The sequence below is a fragment of the Oncorhynchus masou genome, chromosome 32, assembly GCF_036934945.1.
Source record: "Oncorhynchus masou masou isolate Uvic2021 chromosome 32, UVic_Omas_1.1, whole genome shotgun sequence".
Classification (NCBI taxonomy): Eukaryota; Metazoa; Chordata; class Actinopteri; order Salmoniformes; family Salmonidae; genus Oncorhynchus; species Oncorhynchus masou.
In genome coordinates this window covers 29940662-29958862 of record NC_088243.1, presented here as the reverse complement: position 1 = coordinate 29958862, position 18201 = coordinate 29940662, and the positions used below count along the sequence as shown (strand labels likewise).

The following is an 18201-nucleotide window of genomic DNA, read 5'->3' as shown; positions in this document are numbered from 1 at the left end:
TTCTAGGTGCATAATGCACATCAAGTAACAGAAATGGTCAGATACATTACAAAAATACCATCCAGTAGAAATTAAATAATGAGGTTAAGTAGATTTTCTTTTCCAGGGGTCTCTGTTCAGCTATTGCATTCCACTCCTTGTACGCCATGTCACTTGCCAATTTGGCGCATGACATGACGTACAAGGAGTGGAATGTTAGAGAGACTGGTACTCAGACTACCGCACAACACCTCAAAGACAATGCATCTCTCAGACTTTCAAGCTGAACAAACGTTTTCTACAAAAGTTTATTTTCCATATCTAAAATCCTGTCTTCTAGCATAATTTCATACAAACATTACCTCCATGTATACCAAAGAGGTTGTCAACACAGAAAGTTACCTGAAATGCTATTTGCAGACAAAAACAGACCGGTTTGAAAATGGGATCTATGGATGTTCATGCAGATCCAAATCAAACCTAACTTCGGTCTCAGTTTAATTGTTTGGGCCATATGATATGCAGCAGCTTTATACAGCCGCAACAGACTTAGAGCAATGTTAAAATAGTGTAGTAGATCATGCAACGAACCTGCAGTGGTGACTGCACTGGTGCCATTATCCCCTCAACATTACATCAGTGAAACAATGCCTTGTGTCGAGAATTGATACCAAAAAAAAAAAAAACCTTTCTCAACAAACGGTTTACATGATACAAATGTAATTTTATTCCATGATAGAAAAATATTTCACAACCATTATCCAACAAAAAAGCACTGATTTGGGTGAATGCAGAAAAGGTCATTCGATAGTCAAATTACATTACTATTATACATACATTTTTTACAAGGCATCAGAAACCCTAAAACTAGATTTACTAACAACATCCTTGCCACAGACATGGGAACGATCCATTTCAATAATGGAGGTTTGAGAGAGTGGTTCAGTCCAGTGTTCTGAGGAAGGAGGGCCAGTCCCATTAAGAGGTCGCCAGGTTTCTGGTTGCAGTTTGCACAAACACGGACACGGTGGTCCCACCCTCGCAAGGGGACCGGTCGACGCTCTGGGGAGCATTCGTCACACACGTCTTGCTTGCAGGCGTGACAGCGGTGCTTAGACAGCTTGGCAGTGAAGTCACGATGGCAGATGTGGCAGGAGAGGATATGTGGTCAGGCACCCAGTAGGCAGGACGCGCAGCACCCTTCACCAGGCCTGAAGAGAGAGTAGGCACAATGTGTAGAAGGACCCGGAAGTATGACATCACTTGTACGTCGTATAGTCCGTGGCATGAGATGGGAGAGAATTAAATAATTGAAGAGAAGGAAACAGAGGACTTACCCGCAAACGAGGCAGAGGCCGGAGCAGGTGAAGTACTCATCAGGGAAGAAGCAGTTGTGGGCTATGAGCTCATCAGAAATCTCCCCATTGAAGTGCTCACTTAGGCCATAGACAGAGAAGAACAACAGATCAGAAATTACATTGTTGTAGTCTGATTAGATTGGTGACCGTAAAACTAACGGTCACCTATTGAATAGCAACATTTGTAACTTTCTATGTGCTTGATTTTAAGACCCCTTTTTAAATGAAGATCAAATGTTCCAGTAGACAGAAATGCTAAAACATTCCATTCTTGAACACAGCTTGACACCCTTATTTGACTGTCATGGTTTCAGTGTTTGCCTTATGTAAATGTGAGCCTGTTTGAAACCAGTTTACAGCCAGATGACTGAGCTATAATGTCTACTACCTGCAGGGCTTTGAAGATGACGACTGGGAAGCGGGTGGAGTTGTTGTCCAGCAGCTGCTCCAGGGTGTGCTGCAGGCCACCAAAGTCCTTTGGGGGGGCTACAGGTACACGTGCCGAGGTACAGTATGGAGCTGAAATCCTCTGGGAAACGGCCCAGCTTCCTGAAGCGCTCACAAGCAGCAGCCAATCCACAGACTGAGTTTCCTGTCAGAATGAGAGAACGAAAAGGTGATAAAATGGAATAGGATGAGAAGACAGACTTAACTTTGAGTTGATATATAACCCCTCATAAAAGGACATTTCACTTCAGATCACTTTGATCAGGGGTCTTCAACCTTTTCTAGCTCAATCAAAACTGAGATGGAAGATGCCTCACCAAAAATGATTCAAAGAAAAATAAGTCAAATTCTACTCTAAAGGGAAACATTAAATGGATAGAAAATCAATTTGTACAGTTTAACAGCCACATACTTTGAAAGGAAAATGATACTAGATTACTCAAACTGCTTGACTGGCCAACTAACTGGTCACACCGTTTCAAAACAGCTCTGTAGCGTGTCAAAGGGTCAGCGGGGTGAGTAGAGATTCTGTACCCGTAATTATCAAATTACATGTAATATGATCTTCTGTAGCAACACTCATGACAATGAGTGGATGAATCTACTGTATCCCTAATGTTTACACTAGACTGAAAAAATTAGACTGATGAGAGCAGAAAGTAACCACACCAATGTTCGATTTGTGTACACTATGGTCAGTGTTGATTACAGTATTTCTTAGCGCTGACCTGAGCCCAGCAGCTTGGTGTGGACAGTCTCATGGAAGATTATGATGGCCTGCCCTAGGGTGGACAGAGGCACGTCCAGGCCACAGCGGGCAGTAGTGGCCTTCAGTTCCTTGGTGAAATGTTTCAGGTAGGCTTCTAACCCGTCGCCCAGGAACTTGAAGAGGTGGTCATGGATGCGGTCGGCGTGGGTGCGGTAGATGCTGTTGGAGATAGCTAGCACCTTGAGCAAGAGCCGTGTTCTGTGGCCCTGGTTGGAGCTGTTACCCAGTTGGCCCTCTGTATCGATGACCACCACCTTGTGGATGGGGTCAAATGCCGCCCACACCCCCACCGTGCAGGACTCCTGCGTGGGGGGAGGTATTGAACACCTCCCTGTCCATGAAGAACGTGTGGTTCAGAGTGTAGGATTTGCCTTCTCCTGTGTTGCCGAAGGTGGACACCACCTTGATCAGCTTGTTGGGCTTGCAGTTAAATATCTTCACAAACGCACCTTCGTCCTTTATCTAAAAACAGGGAGTAGTGTTGGCAGATGAGGTGATTTCATTTCACAAAAGGGTCCTTAGATTTTAATTCAATCACTTTTTGGCTGCACCACTTTTTGATTTGAACGAAACTTTCCATACATACTGTAGTTGCCCCATGGTATAAGTGGTCAGAAAGTGACGTTTTGGACCTGAATACCAAAACATTCAGGAGAAGGTGCTTAAAGTTGACCCATTTTGCAAACCCAACCATAGCATAAGAAATCCATTTCTTAATCAATTAAAAATATTAACGGTTGGGTTTGATATCATTTAAAAACTTACAATCAGAGTTGTCAAACTATACTATAAATTCTTCCAGCATGTATTTATCAAATAAAGGTTTTCGTATGTTGTCGTTTAGATTTACATCATTTGAAGTCTTTGTGTTGTGCCCGCCCTCAGATGTGTCTCCAGTTGAAACAACATAGTCTTGAAATCAAATCAAATTTTATTTGTCACACACACATGGTTAGCAGATGTTAATGCGAGTGTAGGGAAATGCTTGTGCTTCTAGTTCCGACAATGCAGTAATAACCAACAAGTAATCTAACAATTCCAAAACTACTGTCTTATACACAGTGTAAGGGGATAAAGAATATGTACATAAAGATATGAATGAGTGATGGTACAGAGCAGCATAGGCAAGATACAGTAGATGGTATCGAGTACAGTATATACATATGAGATGAGTATGTAAACAAAGTGGCATAGTTAAAGTGGCTAGTGATACATGTATTACATAAGGATGCAGTAGATGATATAGAGTACAGTATATACGTGTACATATGAGATGAATAATGTAGGGTATGTAAACATTATATTAGGTAGCATTGTTTACAGTGGCTAGTGATATATTTTACATCATTTCCCATTATTAAAGTGGCTGGAGTTGAGTCAGTGTGTTGGCAGCAGCCACTCAATGTTAGTGGTTGCTGTTTAACAGTCTGATGGCCTTGAGATAGAAGCTGTTTTTCAGTCTCTCGGTCCCAGCTTTGATGCACCTGTATTGACCTCACCTTCTGGATGATAGCGGGGTGAACAGGCAGTGGCTCAGGTGGTTGTTGTCCTTGATGATCTTTATGGCCTTCCTGTGACATCGGGTGGTGTAGGTGTCCTGGAGGGCAGGTCGTTTGCCCCCGGTGATGGGTTGTGCAGACCTCACTACCCTCTGGAGAGCCTTACGGTTGTGGGCGGAGCAGTTGCCGTACCAGGCGGTGATACAGAATGCAGGGTGGTTGACATTTGTCTACATTTAAAAAGGTATCCCTAATGGTTTTTTTTACCATCCTGAGTGTAAGATTTCAATTATATAAAATGTAACAGTTTCCCTTTTCCAGTGATGAAAACATGGACGTCTCATGGTATGGTGGGTATACTAAATGGGTCAACAGAGCATTTGGAAAGTATTCAGACCCCCATCACTTTGCCCACATTTTGTTATGTTACAGCCTTACTCTAAAATGGATTTAAAAACCTCAAAACCTCAATTTTACATGCAATACCTCATCAAGGATCTCTGTACTTTGCTCTGTTCATCTTTCCCTCGATCCTGACTAGTCTCCCAGTCCCTACCATTGAAAAACATCCCCACAGCATGATGTTGCCACCGCTATTCTTCATCATAGGGATGGTATTGGCCAGGTGATGAGTGGTACCTGGTTTCCTCCAGACGTGATGCTTTGCATGCAGGCCAAATAGTTTCAAACTTGGTTTCATCAGACCAGTGACACTTGTTTCTCATGGTCAGAGTCTTTTAGGTGCCTTTTGGCAAACTCCAAGCGGTCTGTCATTTTACTGAGGAGTGGCTTCTCTCTGGTCATTCTACCATAATGGCTTGATTGGTGGAGTGCTGCAGAGATGGTTATCCTTATGGATGGTTCTCCCATCTACACAGAGGAACTCTGGAGCTCTGTCACAGTGACCATCGGGTTCTTGGTCACCTGCCTAACCAAGGCCCTTCTTCCTCGATTGCTCAGTTGGGCCGGGCGGCCAGCTCTCGGAAGACTCTTGGTGGTTCCAAACTTCTTCCATTTAAGAATGATCAAAATCGAATCAAATGTTTGTCACATGCACCAAATACAACAGGTGTAGACCTACATACATACCCCAAACCAACAATGCAGTTTAAAAAATATGAATAGGAAATCAAAGGAACAAGTCATTACAGAGCAGCAGTAAAATAACAATAGCGAGACTATAAACAGGGGGTACCAGTACAGAGTCAATGTGCGAGGGCACCGGTAAGTCAAGATAATATGTACATGTAGGTAGAGTTATTAAAGTGACTATGCATAGATAATAACAACAGAGTAGCATCGGCGTAAAAAGGCGGGAGCAATGCAAATAGTCTGGGTAGCCATTTGATTAGATATTCATGGAGGCAACTGTGTTCTTGGGGACCTTCAATGCTGTAGAAATGTTTTGGTACCCTTCACTAGATCTGTGTCGACACAATCCTGTCTCTGAGCTCTACGGACAATTCCTTCGACCTCATGGCTTGGGTTTTGCTCTGACATGCACTGTCAACTGTGGGACCTTATATAGACAAGTGTGTGTCTTTCCAAATCATGTCCAATCAATTGAATTTACCACCGGTGGACTCTCTTCAAGATGTAGAAACATCTCAAGGATGATCAATGAAAACAGGCTGCACTGGAGCTCAATTTCGAGTCACATAGCAAAGGGTTTGAATACTTATGTAAATAAGGTATTTCCGTTATTTGTAAAAACCTATGTAGATTGACGAGAAAATCTCAAATAGATTAAATGAATAGTTAAGGCTGTAACGTAACACAATGTGGAAAAAGTGAATGTCTGTATACTTTTCCCGAATGCACTATGGAAAATGTTGTTCAAATTAAAAAAAAAATAAAAAAAAAAGGGGGGTCTGGTCAAAAAGTGATTGAAATAAAATTACCCAAAATGAAATTTTGTTTGGACACAAAACTGACAGGACGCAAAAACTCAAAGGCTTTTGACTCCCTTCACTACCCATCTGTATCGCCTCGTTTGCGTCAATCAGAAGACAACTGAAGACTTTCTCCTGGATCTTTCCTAATCCAGGCACTTGTCATCTCCCGTCTGGATTACTGCAACTCGCTGTTGGCTGGGCTCCCTGCCTGTGCCATTAAACCCCTACAACTCATCCAGAACGCCGCAGCCCGTCTGGTGTTCAACCCTCCCAAGTTCTCTCACGTCACCCCGCTCCTCCGCTCTCTCCACTGGCTTCCAGTTGAAGCTCGCATCCGCTACAAGACCATGGTGCTTGCCTACGGAGCTGTGAGGGGAACGGCACCGCAGTACCTCCAGGCTCTGATCAGGCCCTACACCCAAACAAGGGCACTGCGTTCATCCACCTCTGGCCTGCTCGCCTCCCTACCACTGAGGAAGTACAGTTCCCGCTCAGCCCAGTCAAAACTGTTCGCTGCTCTGGCCCCCAATGGTGGAACAAACTCCCTCACGACGCCAGGACAGCGGAGTCAATCACCACCTTCCGGAGACACCTGAAACCCCACCTCTTCAAGGAATACCTAGGATAGGATAAAGTAATCCTTCTCACCCCCCCCCTTAAATGATTTAGATGCACTATTGTAAAGTGGCTGTTCCACTGGATGTCAGAAGGTGAATTCACCAATTTGTAAGTCGCTCTGGATAAGAGCGTCTGCTAAATGACTTAAATGTAATGTAAATGTTTCTCCAGAAGTTTTGCCTTCGGGACTTCTGCCTCATCTACCACTGGGCTTAAGTTGATCTCTGCAGGTTTAAATTGAGGGGTTGATTTGACCTCTATGGTTTCCGGCAGAGGGAGGGAGTAGACCTCTGTAGGTTTGGGTGGAGGAGGATAGGCAGCGTTAGAGCTTCTTCTTGTTACCTCCATTGTGGGTGCTTTTCAGACACTGTTGGCACAAGTTGAGTTTGCAGTTCTGGCAGCTGATGACAGACCTGTGACAAATATTCCCAATAGCAGAGTGAAAATAAATATTAAATCAACTCGTTTTATTGATAACGGGGCGGCAGGTAGCCTAGTGGTTAGAGCGTTGGGCCAGTAACCAAAAGGTTGCTGGATCAAATCCCTGAGCTGACAAGGTAAAAATCTGTTGTTCTGCCCATGAAAAACTAACCATTGTTCCCAGGTAGGCTGTCGCTGTAAATATGAATTTGTTCTTAACTGACTTGCCTAGTTAAATACAGGTTAAATTGAAAAATAAATACACATGACCTTATTGTGTGCTATATAGGCTACACAATCCTTTGAACATAGGCAACTTGATGCAAGTAGACTTAACAAGGTTGTATGATGCTCCTTTTACCTTTAAAAAGGTTCAAATCCAGGGCTCCCGGGTGGCGCTGTGGTTAAGGGCGATGTACTGCAACGCCAGCTGTGCCACCTGTCTTAACCGGCCGCGACGCACAATTGGCCTAGCGTCGTCCGGGTTAGGGAGGGTTTGGCCGGTAGGGATATCCTTGTCTCATTGCGCACCAGCGACTCCTGTGGCAGGTGCACGTGTTTCCTCCGACACATTGGTGCGGCTGGAATCCGGGTTGGATGTGCGCTGTGTTAAGAAGCAGTGCGGCTTGGTTGGGTTGTGTATCGGAGGACGCATGACTTTCAACCTTCGTCTCTCCCGAGCCCGTACGGGAGTTGTAGCGATGGGACAAGATAGTAGCCACTAAACAATTGGATACCACGAAATTGGGGAGACAAAAGGGTAAAAATAAAAGGTTAAACTAATTTCAACAGCTTATTAAACAACACAATTAATAATGTCAATATGTGACATTTCAAACACAGTAACGTTAAAGTGAGGCAATCTGGTTGAATATGTTCTGGCTATTTTAAGTCAACCTGCTCTTGACAATAAAATACACTTTCTTTATGACTGGCTTTATAAAAATGAAGGGTGCTTTTGTAAATTCACTCTACTCCAATTTCAGAACACTCCCATCAGTGTGCCACAGAGCGCAGAATAACGAATATGTCCGGTATCGGTAAATGTCGGCAAAAAAAACATAATTAAATTGTTTCCATCAGCACAGAAAGTCACCAACGCACTGGACAACATGAAAACAACCTAACCTGCTCTGCTAGGACGAGTAAAATGGTTAGAGTGAGGTGTTCTCTCATTTGTGTCTGGAAGTAGCTAGCCAACGTTAGGTCAAAACGCTCGGATCAACCCTAATCCGCCTGAGCATCCAGCGTGCGCTCTGAATGCTCCGAGAGAAAAACACTCTGAATTTAGAGAACGGACAATCTGACAATGCTTAAAGCAATATGTTGTTTAAAACAACATTATTCCGTCAATGTGACACAACCTAACTAAAACATATTATTTCGTCCGACGAAACTTGTTAAACGTTACACAAATCCGAATCGCCCTGTTTGAAATAGCTAAAGTTAGCTGTGTTATCCAAGCTAGTTATCCAGTTCAGGTAAACATGTCAATAATAACCATAGCCAAACACTAGGATAACAGCAGTTCAGTCAACAAAATAACATACTGGAACAACCCTGGGTTTATAAGCGCGGATATCGACTCTGCCGCTTGAGCATGCTTTTGCACAGTCTAGCCCGAATTCCATCTCGCTATCGAAGGTTGAGGGTTCGAGACCTGCTCCCTGCTGTTTCATTACAAGAAGAATAATTGCACAATACGCTTCAGAAGTCTTTAAAATATGTTATTGCGTTGAAATCATTCCTAGCTTTGTCATTGTTCTGTTCATCACCAGCCCACTCCTTGCGGATTTCTGAGTGCTATGTTGTTGCATGTTAAAATCAGCTGAACAGATTATTTCGAGTCGAGGGTCAGGGGTGGGTATAATGCGCATGCTGGGAAATTAAATTGTTTTGAATAAAAGAAATTAGCGTTTTAGTCAAATCTATCAAATTTGTAAGTTATATTATTTGCATTTCAACATAAATAAACGCTGAAGAACATTTGCACATCTAGGTACTTTCCGTAGGTGCTGGAGTTGTAGGCAAACACATGGAAAGCATGGTGGCCCTCAAGTTTTACCTCAATGAACGTCCCCCTAATGCTTAGGGGGACTAATGCCACAGCATTATGCTGTGGGGATGTTTTTCAGCGGCAGGGACTGGGAAGGGACTGGGAAACTAGTCAGGATCGAGGGAAAGATAAATGGAGCGAAGTCCAGAGAGATCCTTGATGAAAACCTGCTCCAGAGCGCTCAGGACCTCAGACTGGGGCGAAGGTTCACCTTCCAACAGGACAAGACACTAAGCACACAGCCAAGACAACTCAGGTGTAGCTTTGGGACAAGTCTCAATGTCATTGAGTGGCCCAGCCAGAGCTCGGACATTAACCCTAATGAACATAACTGTACAACTGAAAATATCTTTGCAGCACCAATCCCCATCCAACCTGACAGAGCTGGAGAGGATCTGCAGAGAAAAATGAGAGAAACTCCCCAAATATACAGGTGTGCCACGCTTGTAGCGTCCTACCCAAGAAGACTTGAGGCTGTAATCGCTGTCGAAGGTGCTTCAAAGTACTGAGTAAAGAATCTGAATACTTATGTATATGTGATATTTCAGTTAAAGTTTTTAAATAAATAAAGCGATTTAATCCATTTTAGAATAAGCTGTAATGTAACAGAATGTGGAAAAAGTCAAGGGGTCTGAATACTTTCGAAATGCACTATAAATATTGACATTCCTTGTGTATGATCATATATGTTGATACATTAAATCTTAATTCTGTGATATTTTTTTACCTCCATTTCAGGAAGTGATGTCACTGAGTACTTCCCCTACATATAGGACCTTCCAACCCCACCTGAGATATAGATGCCTGATGAAGGGTCAAAATGTTATAAATAAAATCACCTGGGAGCATGAGCAGCAGTGTGCAGATTCTTTCATTAAAAAATATAATATATATATATTAATATACTAATATTGCAAGACCTTGAATTAGGTAATTATGAAAAATTGTTTTTACTGGACAGAATTACCCCGAAAACTATTTGTTATAAAATGTATATGGTTTGCACTACTAAAAACTCAGTAATTTATGTAAGATTCAGTACATCAACACACCTGTAGAGAGCAGTATATAACTAATTGTTCAAATCCTTGGTTCAATTTAACAAATTCCAATGGATTGATCATATCAGTGGGTTTGAACATGTCCATAAGGTAATTCTGGCACAACGAACACACATGCACAGTTTAGTGAATTATACACTGTCAAATAGATTATGCAAATTCTGATATATACACGCTTTACAAATTGGTCTTTTGACCAATCAGATCAGCTCTGAAAGAGATATTTTGTGATTGGTCAAAATACCAATGTGGAAAAATGGAATAGGGCTGCCTGTGTAAACGTAGCCATATTTCTTAACCTTAGTAGCTGTGGTTCCCCTCCAAAATAAAGTAGGCTATGATTAACCCCAAAAAGTGTGTGTGTTCTCTTTTTCATATGGAGGCATCATCTGATTCGCAGACATTTCTAAGATGATTAACTTGTCCTAGATTTTACCACTCCTTCATTCCAAGTCAATTCCACCAGAATCATTTGGATTTGTGCGCAACACAGCCTAAGGGAAACAAAACTGTCAGGAGTATCTCCCATAATCAAATATATATTTACTGATAACTAATATTCCAAAATAATTGTTTTTCCTTTTGCAGATACAGTTTCTAGTCACCACATTATGTTTTATACTAGAGAAGCCTTTGAGTGAGGAAACCATTGTTATCAGAATGCTAATTACTACCTAGGAGAGAAAGCAGTGATTCACTCCACTATACATGTTAATGGTCTCCTTGACGATGTTAAGGAATTGACAGATTGATTGATCCAACAGAAAACATTGGAGATTCATCAAGGGTGTATTCATTACGCCGATTCTGTTGCAAAACATTTTGCCACAGAAAGTTTTCTCCAAACAGAAAATGTTATACAACGAAAACGAGAGTTTGCATTGGACAAATTCAGGTAGGTCCCTCCCAGTTGCGTTTTGTTTTCTCTGTTTGCTTCCGTTTGGTTCTTCAGCAGTAAATGGTTTCAGTTACAAGGCATAATGAATACACCCCAGATCTCAGCAGTGTGCTAGAATAGCAGGCATGTATCTAGTTTGACAGGCTCCAGAGATTGGATATATGAGGTGTCTCGTTAACACAGCAGGCTGAGGAAACACAGAATTCAGAGAAATTACAACTTCAGGCAGCGGCATTACGTCTTTGGTATAATGGCATTCTCACATTTTGTTCGTGCATGCCGCCACCTACTGTGCAGTAGTGTGTGTTCGATCACTTTACAGTTGTTATATAAACATTTTAAAAAGGCAGGGGGATACAAATTTGCACCACACACACGCTATTTCACAAAAATAAAAATCTCAAAACATAACTTCCGCAGTAAAATCTCTTACACCCAGGTACTTATCTGCAGCTGCCACCTATACTCATTAACAACCCACTTCTCCATTCCACTACTTTGATCCTATCTGCTCCTGCCCAAGCAAACGGCCTGGGAGGACAGGAGACACCCCTACTCAACACACCCTGTAACTCTTCTGAAGTCAAATCACATAAACCCAAAATCTTCTCTGCAGCTACCTCCACAACTTCCATGTTATTTATGTTCCATTTCTGCGGTACAGTTGATAACCATTGCTATAAAATGCTAAGAAATCAAACCTAATGAAGAATATACACTATCACTCTTTGGGCTAACCCCCTCTGTGCTGGCACAAATCTACTACTCACTTAGATCCTCTCAGGATCCCTCACCCTTGACCCCTCCTCAAATTTCTTCACTGCCTCAGCATAGGACACCTTCTGCACTACTCTGACCACTTCAACCTGCCTCTCTCGCACCGGACACTGCCGATCCCCAGGAACACAGCCACCCTTACATGACACACAACTTTATCCAGTAGACACATTAGGCCTTGTATGCAGGCTATATAGTATAATCACTCAGTAGTTCAATTGTTAACTCCTTTATAGTACATTCATTTTACCACTTATCATACAAATAAAAAAGATGTTCTGTCTTAAGCAAAGCACTTTGGACTTTTTTCCAGTGCTGTAATCATTACGCCGACTCCGTTGCAAAATGTTTTGCAACAGAAGTTTACTCCAAACGTAAAAGTTTCTATTGGACAAATTCAGGTCGTTCCCTCCATGTTTCCGTTTGGTTCTTAAAGTTTCCATAATGAATACGCACAAGGTTTCTAATACCCAACAACTGTGCACGTTGAGTACTCAGCAATCGATTATATATCTATTATGACTTTCCTCTTTCCAAGGCTTAAACCAATTAACTGTATTACAAAGGCAAAGGGAACAGCTTTAATGGAGAGGCTTTGTCTTGTAAATTGGATCCTCAATGTGACAGCAGGTGACCGTAGTCCCTTGTCGGTGAGCTGGGTAACAAAACCCTGTGGTGAGAATATTCTCAACTCTGTCTTTCCCTCTGTTTTCAATAGACTGTGATCAATAGACCGTACCATAAAATGGAGCTCACATGTTAACAGTAAATTAAAATAAGGTCCAAGGCATTAGTGAATATAATTTTCTACAACTACTCTAATGAGGGCTGATCTACATTATCTTTATATTTGTAAATTGAACCTTCATTTAACTAGGCAAGTCAGTTAAGAATAAATTCTTATTTACAATGGCGGCCTCCCGGGGGACATTGGGTTAACAGCCTTGTTCAGGGGCAGAAAGACAGATTTCTTTACCTTGTCAGCTTGGGGATTCGATCCAGCAACCTTTTGGTTACTGGCCCAACGCTCTAACCACGAGGCTACCTGCTGACACATTCTTGATTTTATATTTTCACATTTACAAACTCCTAATTTCTTAAAATAAACAAAAAATGAACACTTAAAAGTGAAATGTGTAATGAGACAAGTAAACGTGACATAAAACGACAAAGCAAACATTGTTTGAAACGTGGCTTCCACAAGAAGCGTATATGGCTAGACGATATTCACATTTTATAAAGCCGACAAAATACTTGACTATGCAGTATATGCGCTAGAAAAGTGATAATCAGGTCGCAAATAGGCCGTGACACCAACTGCAATACAATGCTGTCTGAATCCTGTGAATAAGAAAGACTTTCCACAGTGCATACAATGGTGAAAGGCTATCACGGGTTGCTGGGGGATCTTTTGGCTTTTGAGCTGCAATAAGCACAACATATGACAACTTTTGTCCAGAATAACTAACTCAGTAATCCAGCCAACTGCTACTGCCACCCCCTAGTATTCAACACCAGAGGGTTTTGTGTCCTGTATTGAGGTAGTGATGCCATTGGATCACATGAAGCAGAAGAACTTCTTCCACCCCCCACTAGAAAAAGTCTTTGCACGACCAAATAGTTTGAGCTTCTTTGCTTTCTCACAGGCCTTGTGCTTGACGGCAGCAAAGATAGCAGAGTCAAATGCTTCTTTTAGATTATTCTGGGTCAGTGCAGAACACTCCACATAGTCGTGAGCTCTGATCTTCTCTGCCAGACGCCTGGCCTGGGAGTTCACCACTGGCTTGACCCTCAGCTGGTCCAGATGGATAAGGATGCCAACATCATGCCGGAGGTCAGACTGGGTCCCCACTAAAATTATGGGTGAAGCAGAATTGAAGGTGCGGATCTGTGGGATCCATTTTGAAGTGATGTTGTGGAAAGACACTGGGTTGACAACACTGAAGCAAATGATGAAGACATCTATTTGATTGTAAAACATGGAGCGAAAATTATCAAACTCCTCCTGCAGAAAATAAGGAAGTGGCAGATTAATTCATGGTATAAATATATTTTCACTGTAGCCAACATTTAGTGTTGCCATAATGCATTTGGTAGGCCTACTCATGCATTGGCCTAGTTACCTGTCCTGCAGTGTCCATCAACTGGATTTGTACTGGAATCCCATCTACTCTAACCAATCCTGTAGAATAGAGCACATTTCACCACATGCATTCTCGAACCCTCTTTCACTCAGCCCAAATTACTGCCAAATGAAAATTGTTAAGGTACAGTATTTAAAGGATGCAAAAAAATGCAACTCACCGGTGAAGACGTCAAATGCCGTCTGACGGTATTCGTTTGGGTATCCATTTGAGATGTAACTTATAATCATGCTGGTTTTCCCCACAGCACCATCCCCAACCAACATACAACTAATGATTGGCTCATTGTGCTTTTCTTGGAAATCATCAGGGGCCTGCATCATCATCTGGTGGAATTTCAGCAAAAGTTTAAATTCTTATCCAACAGAACTATCACTGTCTCATCTTACATCAAAGCGCACATGGTGGAAACAAATGTAGCGGATACTTTGCCACCTCCAGTTTGAACGAACAATGCCGCCCAATCAAGTTACAGCCCTCAATTCAACGCAAATGTATTTCACACGCTTGATTTGCATAGTCACTCCTACAGCAGCCATCGGCCACTTGACAAAATATGGGCCATTGTGGATCGATGGCCTGGATACTGTATGAATTTCAGGGCGAAAGGCTACCTAAATCAAATCAACCTCTCCGACCAAGGTGCAGGAGTTGAGACAAACTTAAGTGAAAAGGTAATTTAGCAACTCTTAGTGGTCAGTGGAAGCTGATGATGGTTTCTTTATTGTTTCGGCTATTTTTAGAAGTTTACAGAGAAAAATTAAGGAGGCTTTTATATATTGCAGAAATAGCCTATGGGTTTAGGGACCAATTATAATCGCAAAACAAAATTATGGTAAATTAGTTACAAGGTCAGGTGAACAAATCAAATTACTGAGAGAGTTCTATTGTATTCTAAAATAAATATGGGTATGTGACCAATACCATTTGATTAATACCTGATACTGATGGTTTTGTCGGGACTGATGGTTTGTTTACATTGCAGGTTAGAAGAATGAACGTAGCCAAAGATGATCTATTATATAAGATAGGCGACTGACCGTTCTAACCATGGAAATACATGTCTGCAAAGGCGGAAGGCAAGCGGGAGGACGCGGATTCATTATAGCCAATAGAGTGGTGAGGAGTAGTTTAGTGTCCGGAAATAATTTAGCCATTCATTGAAGTCGATCTGCGATCTGTAAAGTTTCTATTTTTTCGTGTCATTCCTGGACTACTCATAATTAACAAAGTCAAATTTAATCAACAAGTACGATAGTCAGTTGGGGAAAAAATAAGGGTACAAGACTGTACATATATGGCTGTGTTAGCAAAATCACTACATATCCCATCGAACGAAGCGGGGGAGAGGCTCACAGTTCAAAGACCAGTCAGAAACGTCCTGACGCTAACGTAGAGGCGCAATGACGCAATGATGTCCTTCGCCACCGTTGTCTTACGATAGATACCTCGAATACCTCGAATTAGGCAAGGTTGTCCTATCTCTCCGTACCTGTTTTTATTAATCACCCAACTTCTTGAAAATTCTTTAAATAATAGTCCTGTACAAGGTATTTCCATAGCTGGTAAAGAAATTATTATAAGCCAGCTGGCTGATGATACTACACTTTTTCTGAAAGATCAATGTGATTACAATCCTTTTCCAAAGCGTCTGGTCTATATCTTGACATTAATAAATGTGAACTCCTAGCTGTCAAAGACTGTGTGACACCTTCATATTATGGTATTTCAGTAAAATATTTACATATTTAGGCATGACCATTACAAAGGATTAGAAGTCTAGAGGCGTACTAAATTTTAACCCTCTTAATAAAAAAACCCAGAAGAAGCTAAATCAATGGCTACAAAGGGACTTAACTTTAAAAGGTAGAGTCCTAATAACCAAGGCCGAAGGTATCTCTAGACTAACATATGGTGTTCTATCTTTATATCTTGACAGTAAAATAAGCAAGGAGATAGACCAGATGCTTTTCAACTTTCTTTGGAGAAACCGTACCCATTACATTAGGAAAACTGTTGTAATGAACACTTATGAGAATGGTGGACTGAATTCTCTGGACTTTACTACTTTAAATAATACTTTTAAGATCAATTGGATAAAAAATTCCAAAGAAGACCCACTTCTATCTGTAATTTTATTCCTCATCATGTCTTCTCTACTTTTTGTTGCCTTAATTTCATGTTGTTTTGCAATTATAATATTGACACAGTTCCAGTGAAACTTTCTGCTTTTCATCGGCAGGTTTTCTTGTCATGGTCCTTAATTTCTAAACACAATTTTTCTCCACACAGATATTATATATGGAATAATCGGGATATATTGTATACAAATACTTCTTTGTTTTTAGAATATTGGTTCCGAAATAGAATCCTATTGGTGAGCCAACTGGTAAATGCAGAGGTTATTTTACTCAGTTATAAAGAATTCTTATCACTTTACAAGGTCCCTGTAACACCTAAAGATTTTGCAATTGTTTTAGATGCCATTCCCTCAGGTGTTGCTTTATTATTCAGGAACGTGACCCTCAGAGCCTACCTCAGAGCCTACCTTCTATTGACCCTTTTGACTCATCAGTAGGAAAGATTTATTTCTCTTTTGGTCCATTCAACAACAGAGCGATACGAACCTTGTTTCAGCAGGATGTTGTATTTATGTTGCCTTATTGGAATGGATTTATTGATAATATCTGTTGGAAAAAAGTTTGGATGTTAAGTGTATTTCCAGCGAATTTATTGTTTACATTATTGTTTAACTAACAAAGGCGTTTGACGTTGAGAGTGCAGTATTTATTAAGTTTGACAATAAGCACGAAAACTAGCATAGTTCAGCTAGCCAGCTAGTTTAGCCATGGAAAGATGAGAACGAGTTAGAACATAAATGCGCATGTGGGCCATCACTAGGCTAATTCAGGAGACCGATTGTAGTTTCTATGCCCTGATCTCAGGACCTGGCGGAGAAAAGTTTGATGAAACAATTCAGAGACTGAAACGAATAAATCAGATTACTTCTATTTAAGTAGATAAAATCGATATACATCCCCAAAATCAGCTATAACTGTCAATAGTAAAACAAAGCTTAAAACGATGTTTGAGTACGACCAAAGGGTTTTCTAACTAAACCAAGATAGACAATAGCTTGCCGTTTCAAATGGGAACAAATGAGTCAAAGAGGGCAGAACAAGCAAGGAGATGGGCAGAGCCAAGCACGCTAGAGATATCCTATTGGTGCGTTCTAGTAGATATCTGCATATTTCAACCATCTAGCTACAACCTATGATACTGATGGTTTGTTGGGACAGATGGTTTGTTTACATTTCTATGGTCAACATCCATTGTGCTCTAGTTGCTGAAGTCCTAATAGAACAAACTATAAAAACAACAACCTTTAAAGCTGCAATATGTAACCTTTTGGGTGGCCTGGTCATTCTCATTGAAAGCAAGTCTAAGAAGTGGTAGATCTGTTCTATGTGCGCTATTTCTATGCTTTCCAAGTTTCATTTTTACTTTCGGTTTTGTACACCAGCTTCAAACAGCTGAAAATACAATATTTTTGGTTATGGACAATATATTTCACAGCGCTTTATATTGTACAATTATTCTCTGCACTATACTTGCTTGTTTTGTCACATAAACTGAAATTAGGTGAACTATTTGAATTATATAGCCGGAGCGATTTCCTCATAGGGCATCTTTTAAACAGATATCCCACAGTTATTAAACCAGGCCTACATATTTCACCTTTTAGGTGACCTGTGAATGCAGTTTAAAAGTTTACTGGAAAGGTGCTCGCATGACTCGATGTGCATACTGTCCTGTTACCAGATAATAATGTCAACTGATTTACTTATTGTAGTTTGACTGTGTACTGTGCCATGTAGTCCTATAATGTGTGCCTGTCACCCGTCTCTGTAAAAAGGCAGTGTTGTTCTACTGTCAGACATAATCTGTGCATCTCCAACCCTGTTTGTGTGGCCTGCTCCCTCTGTTCCAGACCTGTTTGTGGTTCCTCTCCTCTCCCAGGTCTGATTGTCCACTGAAAAAAATAGCTCAGTTGTGTGGACATTGTGGCTCTGTCAACAGCTGGACAGTTGCTTTTTGCTCAGCACAGCTGCCAGATGCAGGCGCAGGATCCTCTGCTACAGCAGCATGTGCCAAGTTCCACTGTGGTGGTGGAATTGTCTCTGTTGTGATTGTCTAGTCTGACAGATACATAGAGGGTCACCTGTGTTAGCCTCCACGAATGCCTTCACACTTGTCTCTAACATATACATGCCCGATTC

General features: G+C 41.3%; 1 protein-coding gene and 1 pseudogene across 1 annotated transcript; both read right to left on the bottom strand.

The window, feature by feature from the left end:
- Positions 1 to 696: 696 nt before the first annotated feature.
- Positions 697 to 10752, bottom strand: LOC135527190 (zinc finger FYVE domain-containing protein 1-like; annotated as a pseudogene).
- A 2583-nt stretch (positions 10753 to 13335) lies between these two features.
- Positions 13336 to 14244, bottom strand: LOC135527189 (rho-related GTP-binding protein RhoV-like). The gene is made up of 3 exons (XM_064955811.1): positions 14082 to 14244; positions 13901 to 13959; positions 13336 to 13782 (listed from the first exon to the last, which is right to left on the bottom strand). Exons 1-3 carry the CDS (start codon positions 14242 to 14244, stop codon positions 13336 to 13338), a joined length of 669 nt encoding a protein of 222 aa, XP_064811883.1.
- Positions 14245 to 18201: the final 3957 nt, after the last annotated feature.

Bases quoted from the DNA above. Each gene is read 5' to 3' on its own strand.
- LOC135527189 (XM_064955811.1), bottom strand. From the start codon at position 14,244: ATGATGCAGGCCCCTGATGATTTCCAAGAAAAGCACAATGAGCCAATC. The intron at 13,960-14,081 runs GTGAGTTGCATT...TCTATTCTACAG, and splicing joins GGCATTTGACGTCTTCACCG to GATTGGTTAGAGTAGATGGG. The intron at 13,783-13,900 runs GTAACTAGGCCA...TATTTTCTGCAG, and splicing joins TGATGGACACTGCAGGACAG to GAGGAGTTTGATAATTTTCG.